Source organism: Oenanthe melanoleuca, chromosome 4A (assembly GCF_029582105.1).
Source record: "Oenanthe melanoleuca isolate GR-GAL-2019-014 chromosome 4A, OMel1.0, whole genome shotgun sequence".
Taxonomy (NCBI): Eukaryota; Metazoa; Chordata; class Aves; order Passeriformes; family Muscicapidae; genus Oenanthe; species Oenanthe melanoleuca.
Window position 1 is genome coordinate 11,044,033 of NC_079338.1, and position 12,951 is coordinate 11,056,983.

Here is a 12,951-nt window from a genome sequence, read left to right on the forward strand (position 1 = left end):
GGGAAACACCATCACTCTAAATGCCCTCCGTTCCTCCTCCTCCCCCAGATACATGCTGAGCATGAGGCCATGTGGTCTGGGATATCCTCAGGTCAGTTGGGGTCAGCTGTCCTGGCTGTGTCCCCTCCCAGCTCCTTGTGCACCCCCAGCCTCTCGCTGCTGGGGTGGGGTGAGGAGCAGAGAATGCCTTGGCTCAGAGTAAACCCTGCTTAGCAGTAACAAAAACGTCTCTGAGTTATCAGCACTGCTTCCAGCACAAATCCAAACTACAGCGCCATACCAGCTATTGTGAAGAAAACTAACTCCATCGCTGTCAAAACCAGCATAGCCTGCTACAGTGCATTTTCTGCTTCCATAGAGAGTGTTTTTCAAGGGAAAAATAATCTATTTTCTACGTTTATTTAACAGGTTTTGGACATAGAATCTCTCCGCTGTCGTGTAAAACAGTGTGGCTGGGCTCTTGAGTTTATCCTCACTTGTAATTTCATATAATTCAGCTGTGTGGGAAGGTGGCTGAAGAAAGAGACACAGGAGAAAACCCAGAGAAAGAAAGTTATCATTGTTATCACAGCCGTACCGCGAACGGCCGCACTGCAGATCTTCCGCTCCGGACCCTTCCCGCCGTACCAGCCTGCGCAGTAAGAACCGTGTGAGCTCGGGGTGTTTGTCACGAAGAGCCTTGTCCGCTGCCCGGCCTTTAGCGGCACGGGAGCTCCGCGGCCGCCGGGCCCTGCGCTCCCCGCGGCACCGCCCCGGCGGGCGGGGCCGGACCGCGGGGCCGGGCCGGGCGGCTCGAGCCCGCCGCCGCCGCCATGCCCAAGGTGGTGTCGCGGTCCGTCGTGTGCTCCGACACCCGCGACCGCGAGGAGTACGACGATGGGGAGAAGCCGCTGCACGTTTACTACTGCCTGTGCGGGCAGATGGTGCTGGTGCTCGGTGAGCCGGGGGCCGGGGGCGGGCCGCGGCCCGGGGAGGGAAGGGCAGGCCGCGGCCCGGGGAGGGAGCGGCAGGCCGCGGGGAGGCGGCGGCGGGGTGCGGGTGCAGTGCGGGATGTGGGATATGGGTGTGGGTTCGGGATGCGGGATGTGCAGTGAGGGTGCGATTGCGGGTTCCCGGCACGGGTGCCCGTCCGGCCCCGCCGCCAGCCCAGCCCCGCCGCTCCCCGCAGATTGCCAGCTGGAGAAGCTGCCGATGCGGCCGCGGGACCGCGCCCGCGTGATGGACGCGGCCAAGCACGCCCACAAGTTCTGCAACGCCGAGGAGGAGGAGAGCGTCTTCCTGCGCAGGTTCTGCATCCCCCGTCCCTCTGAGCGCCAGGCCCGGGCAAGGGGCTGCCCTCCTCGCCCGGCTGGGAGCCGCCAGCCCGGCACGGAGACCCTGTGTCCCTGCGCTCTGCTCAAGCGCTGCCTCTCTCCCCCAGACCCGAAGGCATAGAGCGGCAGTTCAGGAAGAAGTGTGGCAAGTGAGCGACCTTTTTTCGTTTTTTGAGTGACTTTTAGGATCTTTTTATGAGGAAACCATAGGAATCCAGAATCTGGATTTACTCTCAGCTATGCATATTTCTGTTTCCAGGTGTGGACTGCTGCTTTTTTATCAACACCAACAGAAAAATGCTCCTGTGACGTTCATTGTCGATGGTGCTGTGGTCAAATTTGGCCAGGGTTTTGGGAAAACAAACATATATACTCAGAAACAAGAACCTCCTAAAAAGGTGATTGGCTTTACAGAAGAAGGATATCTTTGCTTTTCTAAAGGTGCTGTGTATAACATAATAGTGAGGGCAGAGGGGAGATAAAAAAAAAAGGACCTCTGAACAGTAACTCGGTTTGGTGTCTTGTCCATGTCTCCCTTAAGTTTTCCTTGACAGAGATCACTGCAGCCTAGAATCCTATCACTAAAGGAGAGCGAAATAAACTCTCAAATCTAGACTGTACCTCATGTTTTGGCTCAGTTAATAGAAAGTTTCCAGTTTTAAAGTGGTCAGGTTGGTAGTCTGCACAGCGATTCTCAAAGTCTGGCTCATCTATTATATATCAGTGAGCTTGATTCTGGTGAGCATAACTCCCCTTTGCCACCCACAGAGTTCAGGTAATCTTGATGGCTTGCATAAGAAGTCTTAAAAGCTTTGGAAGGAGGAAGCAATCCCTACTGGCACAACTGTTGCCAAGGTTTAACAAAATATTACTGTTTTTCACCCAGGTGATGATGACCAAACGGACCAAAGACATGGGCAAGTTCAGTTCTGTCACAGTGTCCACAATTGATGAAGAGGAGGAGGAGATTGAAGCGGTGAGTTTTGGATGTTCTTAATGGCAGCCACATATGAGCTGGGCAGAGCCAGCAATGGTCTCACTGCTTGGATGAGATGTTGTTACTTTGGAGTTTGCTGTTGCAAAGTGATGTGTGTATTTCAGAGGGAGATTGCAGACTCGTATGCACAGAATGCAAAAGTGATTGAGAAACAGCTGGAACGTAAAGGGATGAGCAAGAAAAGGCTACAAGAGTTGGTGAGTTTTTCTTTGGTGCTGAACACAAAGCTCTGAGATGTGTTGGCTTTGTACACAACCTGTCTTGCAGATAAGACTAAGGATAGAGAGGTCCTGGTATAGTCACAGGCAACTTGCAGCTTTGTGAGGATGAGATTTCCTTTACAAGTTTCATAGAGATGTTTTAGTCACACTGAACTTAAAATTGCATGCCATTGCCTAGAGAGCTAACTGAAGAGCAGCCAGCAGAGTACTTGCAGGGAGGCTTTCTATGACCTGTTGGATGAGGAACAAGGGAAGGAGAAATCAGGAGAAATCTTTGCCAGCCTGTGCTCTCCTGCCTGCTTGGCAGAGCAGGTCACTGCCATGAGGCATCAGGGCACAGCAAGGCTCCTGTGAAGCAGCTGTGCAGCTCAGCTGCTGCTGAAGGGGCAGTCAAAGAATAAATGGCAAGAACATCACAACTGATCTTGCCTCCTGTGACAGGAGGGTAGTAGATGGAAACGGGGAGGAAATGTGCAGCTTCCACCTGAGGATAGAAAGTATGAAATTGTCTCTTAGGCAGCTGGTCTTGGGCTTTTTACGATTTTAAAGATGGTCCTTGTTTTGTACGTCAGCAAAGCACTTGAGCTACTCTTTATCCTGGTTTTGGGACTGAAAAGTTTGCATTGGTCAGACAAGAAGAGCAAACTTAATTGGAGCACTGAAGGGAAAATTATCCAGATGTTATTTAATTCTGCCTTAATTTTCCTATTCAGGCTGAGTTGGAAGCCAAGAAAGCCAAGATGAAGGGAACCCTGATTGATAACCAGTTCAAATGAAATGCTGGGTATTCGGAGACAGGAGAAAACTACCACGAGCTGTCACAGTTCTGTCAACAAAGCAGAAGTAACAGACAACGTTCAAGAGTTGCACTGTGCTGCAGCCAGCTTGGAGGATGAGAGCCTCTCTGTATTCCTCTGTATAAGTGATACTCTGGGTACCAGTCTTAACTCCAATGGCACTGGAGACTTTGCACCAACTGCAGTTCTCTACAGACCCAGTGTTAGGAACAGGCTGTTCCAGGTAGAATATTTACTTTCAAGAAAATCTTTGCTGGGTGCCTCCCCAAGTTCACCTTTAGATACCTTTTTATTTTGGAGTTTTCAAAAGTGTTTCCTTGAATACACTGGAACGATGGGTGACCGTACAACAAAGAAATCCTTACAAAAGTAAGCTCTATGTCTTTTGTTCATTTTATTATCTTAAATGTGTCCAAAATGTTCAGCAGCCTGAGCCATGCCATTCCAACACAGTCTGGAATGACTGGGATGCAAGGCTTGGGCATGGTGCTGCTGCTCATCCTGACCTGCCAGAGGCAGCCAGCACAGACTGGGCTGCAGAACTGCAGTCTCAGCTCCCCCTGAACATCACAAGGCTGCAGTTGTACAGAATTACGCACAGACACATACAAGAATATAAAATCCAAGTCTGTTTTAAACTACTGTAAATAAAAACTGCTACTAATGAGTTCAAATACATGGTTGGAAGTTACTGATACAGCCAGTGATCGTTAAAGAATACAGCTGCATATCTGAAATAGCCCATTGGGCAAAACAATATCAGTATTTGGAGTTGTGAAATGTGAAGGAAAAATTGATTGGAATGTACTGACCACTAAGGACCTGGATAGACAATATTACACACCAGCTTTTAAAGTACCTTGTTTGGATAATAGTACTTTGTGTCTCTTGTGTGATGTAATAACAGTGCTCTCTAGCCCATGTCTTTGTTGCTCTACATTGGATTAAATACCATGTTACAGATTTGAAGTAAAATACCTCTCCTGAGATGTTCTTACTCTACCAAGTAAACACATCATAAAATGCAAGCAATGAACAAGATGCTTCCATCTCCCACAAATATTATGGAAAACTTCCTGTCATCAATAAAGATTTTCCATCTGGCTTTATAACCCTGACTGGGAAAACTCAGATCTTACCTAAGGATCTGTCCTTTCTTTCTCAGGAAAACAAGGAGTAAAAGAGGGAGTGAACTCGGCCCAGAGCTAGCAGAGATGGGTCTGTAGATCTTGTGACAATTTATTGCCAGGCTGGTTAGCAGGTATTCACATTAACTCATGCAGTGCTGATCTTCTTCCCTGCTCATCACCTGCTAATCTGAAGCCTGTTTGCAGAAGCCTATGACTAGAGGCCCTTGGTGGTGTGCAGTACTTGGGAAGGGGAGGAGTCACGTGTAAGTTTTCCTTTCCCAGTGTGCTAGCACAGTCCAGCCAGGTGAGGGCCTCAGGGTTCCTCTGGGAGCGATCCAAGCCTGGGGTAACTGCAGGTCACTCTAAAAATTCAGTTTTTTCCCCAAGCAAGAATAAAAGACTTTCACATCTGCAAATAGGTTTTGAACCACGTGAGAGGTGCTGGAATGCAGATGCTGAGTCTCCAGTTGTCCAAGGATGAAGTGTGGTCTTGCTTCAGGTGACACCAGAACAACAAGCTAACTTTGGGATGGTGTGATTTATTGTCAGGGTGAAGGCTGGGAGTGACTAAAGGCTTCAGCTGTGGATGGGCTGTCAGGGCTGCCAGGTAGGGATAGACCAGCTTTGCAGTTGGGTGAGGCACAGAGAAAATCTGGTGAGTGCCCCAGCTCAGCACAAGTTAACAAAGTAGCTGTTACCTACTGTACTCAACTGCCACCTGGAACTCAGCACAGCACAGGTTCTGGAAGGCCAGTCCATGTTCAATCAGTGTTTGTTGTTCTTGGCACTGGAAATGTGCTTAGTTTGGCTCAGGACTTGTGCATGGACCCAGTCAGAAAGGGGAGTACCTTGTTTCTTCTGAGGTGCTTTTGATGTACTCTAGTTATGCAGTCCATGGCTGAAACAACTCCAACACAGAGGATCTAATCCAATACATTATTATGTATTTCTTACTTTAACTGGAGCTAGTTCAGTGTAAATCAGGTTAGGTTTTTCATTCCTAAATCTATATTAATTAAAATATATTAGCTGACTATAGAAACAGGAAGCAGGGTCACCAAGTTAAAACAATTGATGAAACAACCTGTTATAACAGATAAAACCAGCTCTCCTGCAGGGCTTCGTATAACCTGGTAGCAAATGGGCAATCTGTAGCAGAGTTTAGACCAAAGAAAAGTCAGATTTCATGTTACTGTAAAAGTCAACATTTGTTTTTATAAATCTGTAGACAAAAGTAAGTGATAGATTTGTCTGTTCAACTGAACACCATATTGTATATAAGAACTTGTCCAGATGCAGAGGTATCACAAAATGTGAAATAAAAGTGAAGGAGGGAATCTGTTACAAAAGTAATGGCACATATGGCCAGACTTACCTTACTGTATTTCTTGACTTAGTCCAGATCAGTTTCCAAGTTCCTTCACAAAACTCTAGTCTGATTTACCATGTCAGAACAGCTCTGGATGTAACAATGCTTCCTGGTTCCCCATAATCTGTACAAAGCACCCACACAATTTCTGAACACTCAAGAAGTGTTAACAGTGAATCCAGCCTCCTACCAGTTAATCACAGCTGTGCCTGGGGAGCAGCACTGAGTCCTTCTTGCCTGCTCCCTGAGGGGAAGTTTCTGGCCAACCTTTTAGAGCTCGTCTTGTGCTCCATCTTTGTGCTATTTTGCTCAATGACTGATGTGCAGATGGCTCTCTCTGACTCCCTAGACTGTTGCATTGGTAAATGCACATTGATAAACTACACATAACAACGTGTATCACAGTGATCAACTTGGGAACAGCACTAAGTGATCAGCCTGAATCGAAGCAGTCTCAGCTTTTGCTGGTGCTATCCTAAAGAGACCATGGGGCTTTGCCACATCCAGGCATTTTAAAAGTATAAAATTATGGGCTTGTTTGAAAGGCTCCAAGGCTGGGTGCCAAGGATGGAATGGAAGCCTTGTAACTCCCTGCTGAGGAATCCTTATAAACCTAGCTGGCCACAGCATGCTGGGGTTTTGAGTAGATTTCAAGGCACAAGTGGCCAATCTCTTTTTTGCTGTCAGCCAGAAAAACTCCATCCCCATGCCTGCAGCCTGGGCTGTAACTCCTATCAATCCCAGCAGGATCAGAAAGCAACAACCAGCAAACCACTGGTGGGATGACATTCCCAGAACCTCCCAGGTGCTGCCAGTCTTTGTGTGGGGTCTTGGCAGGCCCTGAGGACTCATTGTTCCCAAAACCACTACCCCTCAGCAGCTCAGGATGGCTCCAGGCTGCGCAGAACTGGATGTCCCTGTAGGCTGAGTGAGCTCAGCTCCATCCCCACAGTTCAACCCACCAATTTGCTTTGGGCAGCTGATAGGGCCACCTTGCATGGCTGGGCAGTGGCAGGAACAATCCCCACTGGGAACAACTCATTTTACCCTGCATGACAAAGCATTGCCTCTTCCCCTACCCCTCTGCACCAGACGCTGCCAGTCATGCAGGCAGCACATGAAAGATGCTGGGGCAATGCCTGCCAAGGGTGACAAGGACACAGAGGCAGGGGCACTGCTGGCTCCCAGAGACACAACCTGGAGTGACCCAACGATTGCTGAAGGGGACAATGGAGTGGATAAGCTGGCACTCCGTGGGTCTTTTCCAAGACTCCAAGTCCTTGGAGTGGGATGTTCTCCACTGCAAGACTCAGCTCACAGCCAGGTGCAGCCCAGTTGGGGCAGGCTGGTGCACCCTGAGCCATTCCAACCATCCCATGCCAATTGCCACCTGCCCCAGCCACTGACAAGCATCACACGATCCTCTGTGCAGCTGTGCTGTGTCAGCACCTCCTGAGCCTGGGATTTATGGCTGCTGGGCAAGGGGCTGAGAAAAAAGCTGCATTACAGGCGTTTGCCAATCCCTTCCCACCAGCAAAGGAGCTGATACACCAGGCTGGACACAGCTCCTGTAGAGGAAATTATGACATGTGTGATGTTCAGCCCTTCCCACAGGAGAATCACACTTAAAAGGAAAATCCACCCTGATCCAGACCATTCTTGGGGCAGCACAGTCCAGTGGGCAAAATGCTGTGCTGGTGGGACTGCACTCAGCTTGCTGCCTTGCCACTGGCTGGCCCCAATATCTTTCTCACACCTCAGTTTCCCCCACAAGAACAAACCCCTTAATCCCTGTACAGTGTGTGCCTGTGGCAGGCAACAGCATCAGCTGAACCCCTCCAGCCTGGTCCCCAGATAAAGATGCTTCCAGGAAGCTGCCAGGAGGGGGGAGGTTAAAACCCCAGAAGGCCTACCAGCCTGTGCTACCCAACAGTGGAGTGCAGGAAAAACCCCTTGTGGGCTCTGCCCTGCACCTCCCACCTGCCAGAGCTAAAAAGAGCTGTGAAACACACTCTTTGTTTCCTGAATCCCCAAAGCAGTCAGCAGGGCAGGTAGCTTAGCAAAAACCCATTTCACTCAGTGCCAGCCTGCACCCCAAGTCCAGTGCACAATCTGTAGGTCTTAAGGACTCAGGGATCCTCCAGCTCAGCTCCTTTGCAGCCTGGCACAACAGCCCAGCTCAGTATCTCAGTCACCCACCACTGCGTGCAGGAAGAAATGATGCACTTACCTTATTGTGCCAATGGCCTGGCCATGAACCCCCTGTGGAGAAAAGACAGGAAAGGATGCCCCATGCTCAGCAACCAGCAGCATTTCAGAACAGCCCTTGAAATCCCAGTGAGCTTAGCAGCAGGAGGCTGAGAGCCCTTAATTAATAAGCTGGCACTTGTACAACAGGAGAGGCCTCTCTGGTAAAGCTGCCCATGGCACAGTGCCCCCAGCACTGCCCACTGCTTGTGGCATTGCTAACATCTCACCTTTACAGCCCATTTCATATCCACAGCAGACAGTGGGGGATCTCACACTGCACCAGCCCAGGGGCAGCTGAAAATCATCAGCAAGGACAGTTGGCTCAACTGTGAGGCACAAGACTGTCTCCCATCAGGAAGGCACACGACCACTCACAGGGACCCTGGCAAGCTAACACCATCTGCAGCAGGAAGGTGCTCTCCTGCCTGGCTGCCCTGCTTAGATTCCAGCAATAAAAACAACTCTCACCCTTCACAACACAAGGTCTTGTTTAACTGCCTTGGGCAGTGGTTGAGATTGGTTTCAGTGATTGAAATCAACTGCTTTGAGCAGGCCTGGGCAGCCAGAAAGGACCAAAGGAAAAGGGGGAAGTGAAGAGACTCGCTGATCTCAAGGGCAGAAGACCAGCAGAGCATCCACTCACCTCTCCAGATCCCCAGGCAGAAACCAGACAGCTTCACTGGGGTGACTCACAGACCTACAGAGATATCTGGGTAAAAGCACACATTGCTCCCCCTTGCAGTTTCCCCCAAATTGTCTCAGCAGCACAAAGGAATTTCCCCTTCACCGGGAATTTTGAACCTTAACTTCCAGGGGGTAAGGAATGAGCCTGGGAATACACCTTCCTGCCTAGCAAGCACAGCTGGTACAGAAGCTGTCTCTGCTCAGCTGCTGCATCCCCACAGCACAGCACCCTCTGTGAGAGCAAGGCCAACCAGGGAAGCTACAGAACAGCAGCAATTAACTGCACTTGTGTCCTCTGGCTACCTACATGCCCAAGTAGGTAGCTCGGTTTCTAAGGTAGAGAATATGATGCCAAGCTCTGCTCCTCCAGGGAGCAGCAAACACTCCCTTAGACATTCTTCTAGTCTACCAGGCATTCAGTGCCATAGGGAGTGCTGTGCTTTACAGAGAGTTTAGGCACTTGGCACCATCAAAATCAGGTTTCACAAGCTCACAAGGAGTAGACAGGCCAGAGGCAGGACTGTGGCACACATTCAGTCCATCATCTCTGGTTAGTGGAGTCTCAGGGAGGTCAGCTGGGTGAGCCCTTCAGAGCTGCCAGTCCCCATTCCAGCCCACCCACTGGCCTCCCCTGGGAAGAAACACTACCTAGCTTCCTTGGCAGCCTGCATTATGTTTACCTGCCAGTACTTAGCAGGTACCAAGACTTGCAGGATGGAGATGGCTCATCCTCCTTCTCTACAACTGCTGAGACCCTCAGCCCCCTCATACTTCAACTGCTGTAAGAACAAACATGAGATGAGGAAAATTGGTTTCAGATTTTTATTTCTCTGTACTGTTTAAGCTGGAGTGACTGAAATAGAAACCATCATGTGTCCCATCAGAGGGAATAGTTCAATAAAAACAGGGCAGGCAGTCACCCCTGCCCCATGCCAACCTGTATAAACATCAGCTGCCACTGTTTAGTAACTAGATGGTTTTCAAACAAGTCCATGAACAGTCATAGATTACATAGAACAACATGCCAGTTCACAACAGGAAACAACTTATGTATACTTCTTGATTTCATCATACAGGACTAAGACAAAAGCACCACCCATTCCTCGGAGTACATTTGACAATGCACCTTTGAAAAAGGCCTTGGGGCCCTCATCCCGGGCAATCTTCCGCCAGCAGTCAAGAGTGCCGGAGTACATTATGTCAGCTGCAGGAGACAGACAGCTTTAGGAACTGGATGCCCACAACCCCCAACATCCAGGTCAGAAACAGCCTCATGTATCTGCTAGCTTTACAGCCTCAAGTGCATCCACTTCTTGGCTTTCTCCAACACTAGCACATCAGAGGACAATACTGCCCAGGAGAGATGGGGCTGCTGCTGTATTGTCCCTGGGAGACATTGGAAAGACCAGTTCAAGCAAAAGGCAGCAACTCCTTGCTTTGATAACAACACTTCCAAACCCAAAAGCTATTACACAGCTGGCCAGGTTGTGCCTGCTATGGAGGCTGTCTTTTCTTGTCCCAGAGACACTGGCTTGAAACATCCTTGGGTGAGTTCTGCTGTTCCTGCCTACTGACATACACCTGACTTGTGCATGCCACCTTACAGGTGTGCTACACAGGCCAACCCATTCATGCCCCTTCCTGTCATCTGCTTCCACAGCCCCTCCTACACCCCTGCCTACAAGAGATGAGGATATCTACACAGGCTGATGGAAGCCAAGCCACTCGGCCTTCACTTCAGCTCCACCACCAGCTACTGATTCAGGGATGCCCAATAACTCTTACACAGTGAGGTAGAAACTTACCTCCTTTACGGCCAGACTGCATCATCATGCGACGACGAACTGTATCAAAAGGGTAGGAGGCCAAACCAGCGACAGCAGTGACGGTCTGAGCAATCATCCAGCTGACAACAATGTGGGTGTTCTTTGGGTCTGGAAGCATGCCTGAAGGAGAGAGGCTTTGATGAGAACGGCAAGTAAGCCACCAGCACTGTCGAAATGCACTACAGGCCTGCCACAGCCCAGCATCTCCCTTTTAGTGCCGTTCTGGTCAACCTACCCTTCGCGGTGTCGTAGATGCCAAAGTAGGCGGCTCTGTAGATGATGATGCCCTGGACAGAGACACTGAAGCCCTGGTACAGGCCCCTAATGCCATCTGAGCGGAAGATTTTGACCAGGCAGTCACCGAGCCCACTAAACTCCCGGTCGGCCCCGGCTTTACCCACATCCGCTGCCAGGCGGGTTCGGGCAAAGTCAAGGGGGTAGACGAAGCAGAGGGAGGTCGCGCCGGCGGCACCCCCGGATGCCAGGTTACCGGCGAAGTACCGCCAGAACTGGGTTCGCTTGTCCACGCCGCCCAGGAAGATCTCCTTGTACTTATCCTTGAAGGCGAAGTTGAGGGCCTGGGTGGGGAAGTACCGGATCACATTGGCCAGGTTGCCACGCCAGAAGGAGAGGATGCCCTGCTCCCGCGGGATGCGCACCACGCAGTCGATGATGCCCTTGTATTGCTTGTCGGCGGAGATCTGCTTGCTGGCGTGCTGCACCTGCAGGGGCCGAGATTCCGCTGATCAGCACCGCTCCCCCGCGAGCCCCCGGCCCACCGCCGCCACCCCCCTCTACTTGCGTCGGCCTTGGGACGGCCCCGGCCGCCGGCGCTCACCTGCAGCAGCAGCTTGACCCTCTCGATGGGGGCGACGGCGGTCTTGGAGATGGCGGCCGCCACCCCGCCGGCAAGGAAATCCTTGGCGAAGGACACGGCCGCATCGGTCATGGCGGGAGCGGCGCGAGCGGGAGGCGATGCCGGGCGAAGGAGGCGGGAGGCGGCGCTGAGGGGGGCGCCGCAATGGCCGTTAATATAGGGGCTGGGGCGCGCGTGTGGGCGGGGCGCGCGTCCCGCTCGCCCATTGGCTGCGGCAGGGGGCGTGGCCGCCGCAGGGGGACGGGGCCGCCGTTGGAACCGATGGGGGGCACATGGCCGCGACGACGGGATGGGGGAGCCGGCATGGGGCTCCCTGGGACGGAGCTGTCCGGCATGGAGCTCTCCCGGACGGAGCTCCCCGGCATGGAGCTCCCGAGATGGAGCTCCCCCGGACGGAGCTGTCCGGCATGGAGCTCTCCCGGACGGAGCTCCCCGGCATGGAGCTCCCCGGCATGGAGTTCCCGGGATGGAACTCCTCGGGATGGAGCTCCCCCGGTCGGAGTTCTCCGGCATGGAGCTCCCGGGACGGAGCACATCGGGATGGGCACTGCGGAATGGGAGATACCGGGATAAAGCGCCCGGGACGGCGCATCACGGCATGGAGGATCCCACCAGCACCGCGGGCGGGACATGCATACGGCCCCGGTCAGGCCACAGCGCCTGTCCCTACCTCGGGCACACCACATGGCAGTGACGGGGCCATCCGTGACCACAACCCTTGGCCCCTCTGCGCCATCCCAATGCCACGGCGAGAGCAGCCGGGCACAGCACAGCCGCGGCGCAGGCTGGAACGGGGCGGGCTCCGAGGCTGCCTCATCTACGGACACGTACGGGCCCCATCTCTCTCAGCCGTAGCCCAGACCCGCGCTCACAGAGCCCTCGGGACACTGTCACCCTGCACACAGGGCTCCAGGAGTGACCAGGTCGTGTATGGAGTCCTCCTGCTGAGATGCTCAGACCAGCACATCCTAGCAGGCACACCCGCCCCACCATCACACAGTGGCATCCAAACGTCACTGGAGTAGAACTTCACCTAACCAAGAGTTTAGCCTTGCCATTGAACGGTTCTTGATGGCCATACACCATTTCACATGTTAGTGATACACTAATCAAGGGCTTGCTTTCAGTGACATCTAAATACTTTAGTGCTGCTTTTTGGGGATTTATCATGCCTATTGGTTATTACAAAGGACAGGCTTGGTTGATAAAAGGTTAATGCTTGATGGGTCATAGGAGTGCACTACAATACAAAGGTGGTAGTAGCACATCAGAAATAAGTTAGAGTTAACTTTTTGACTCGACTCTTACAAGGTTTGAAGAGCTGATCAGACATTCGTATGTACCCATTCAATCTTTAAAATCTATTTAGAAATACAGTGTTAGTAAAGAACATACAGGTATGCTTGGACAAGGCAAGAAATCCATTCCACCCCAACATGCTTACAATTCACATCTCCATATCCATACGTGTCCAGTAAGTTTCAGTA

At 51.5% G+C, this 12,951-nt stretch overlaps 2 protein-coding genes across 3 annotated transcripts; one reads left to right on the forward strand and one right to left on the reverse strand.

Moving 5' to 3' along the window:
- Window positions 1-754: 754 nt before the first annotated feature.
- Window positions 755-10,045, forward strand: STEEP1 (STING1 ER exit protein 1). Of its 2 annotated transcripts, XM_056491742.1 has the most exons (8): window positions 759-936; window positions 1,169-1,286; window positions 1,421-1,462; window positions 1,573-1,711; window positions 2,200-2,289; window positions 2,415-2,507; window positions 3,245-3,314; window positions 10,036-10,045. In XM_056491742.1, exons 1-7 carry the CDS (start codon window positions 813-815, stop codon window positions 3,305-3,307), a joined length of 669 nt encoding a protein of 222 aa, XP_056347717.1. In that variant the 5' UTR covers window positions 759-812; the 3' UTR covers window positions 3,308-3,314; window positions 10,036-10,045. The 2 variants fall into 2 exon arrangements, with proteins under 2 accessions (XP_056347715.1, XP_056347717.1); XM_056491740.1 differs by lacking the exon at window positions 10,036-10,045 and having other exon boundaries at window positions 755-936; window positions 3,245-4,466.
- On the reverse strand, window positions 9,570-12,812 carry SLC25A5 (solute carrier family 25 member 5). Its single transcript, XM_056491738.1, has 4 exons — window positions 11,426-12,812; window positions 10,823-11,309; window positions 10,567-10,707; window positions 9,570-9,965 (listed from the first exon to the last, which is right to left on the reverse strand). Exons 1-4 carry the CDS (start codon window positions 11,975-11,977, stop codon window positions 9,808-9,810), a joined length of 1,338 nt encoding a protein of 445 aa, XP_056347713.1. The 5' UTR covers window positions 11,978-12,812; the 3' UTR covers window positions 9,570-9,807.
- Window positions 12,813-12,951: the final 139 nt, after the last annotated feature.

What these genes read in the sequence shown, in the direction of transcription:
- SLC25A5 (XM_056491738.1), bottom strand. Translation starts at nt 11,977, where the DNA reads ATGCCGGAGAACTCCGACCGGGGGAGCTCCATCCCGAGGAGTTCCATC. An exon ending in GGGTCAAGCTGCTGCTGCAG is followed by an intron (nt 11,310 to 11,425) that starts GTGAGCGCCGGC and finishes CGGCCCCTGCAG; the next exon opens with GTGCAGCACGCCAGCAAGCA. An exon ending in GCAGTCTGGCCGTAAAGGAG is followed by an intron (nt 9,966 to 10,566) that starts GTAAGTTTCTAC and finishes TGTCTCCTGCAG; the next exon opens with CTGACATAATGTACTCCGGC.
- STEEP1 (XM_056491740.1), top strand. Translation starts at nt 813, where the DNA reads ATGCCCAAGGTGGTGTCGCGGTCCGTCGTGTGCTCCGACACCCGCGAC. An exon ending in GAGAGCGTCTTCCTGCGCAG is followed by an intron (nt 1,287 to 1,420) that starts GTTCTGCATCCC and finishes TCTCTCCCCCAG; the next exon opens with ACCCGAAGGCATAGAGCGGC. An exon ending in AGAAAAGGCTACAAGAGTTG is followed by an intron (nt 2,508 to 3,244) that starts GTGAGTTTTTCT and finishes TTTCCTATTCAG; the next exon opens with GCTGAGTTGGAAGCCAAGAA.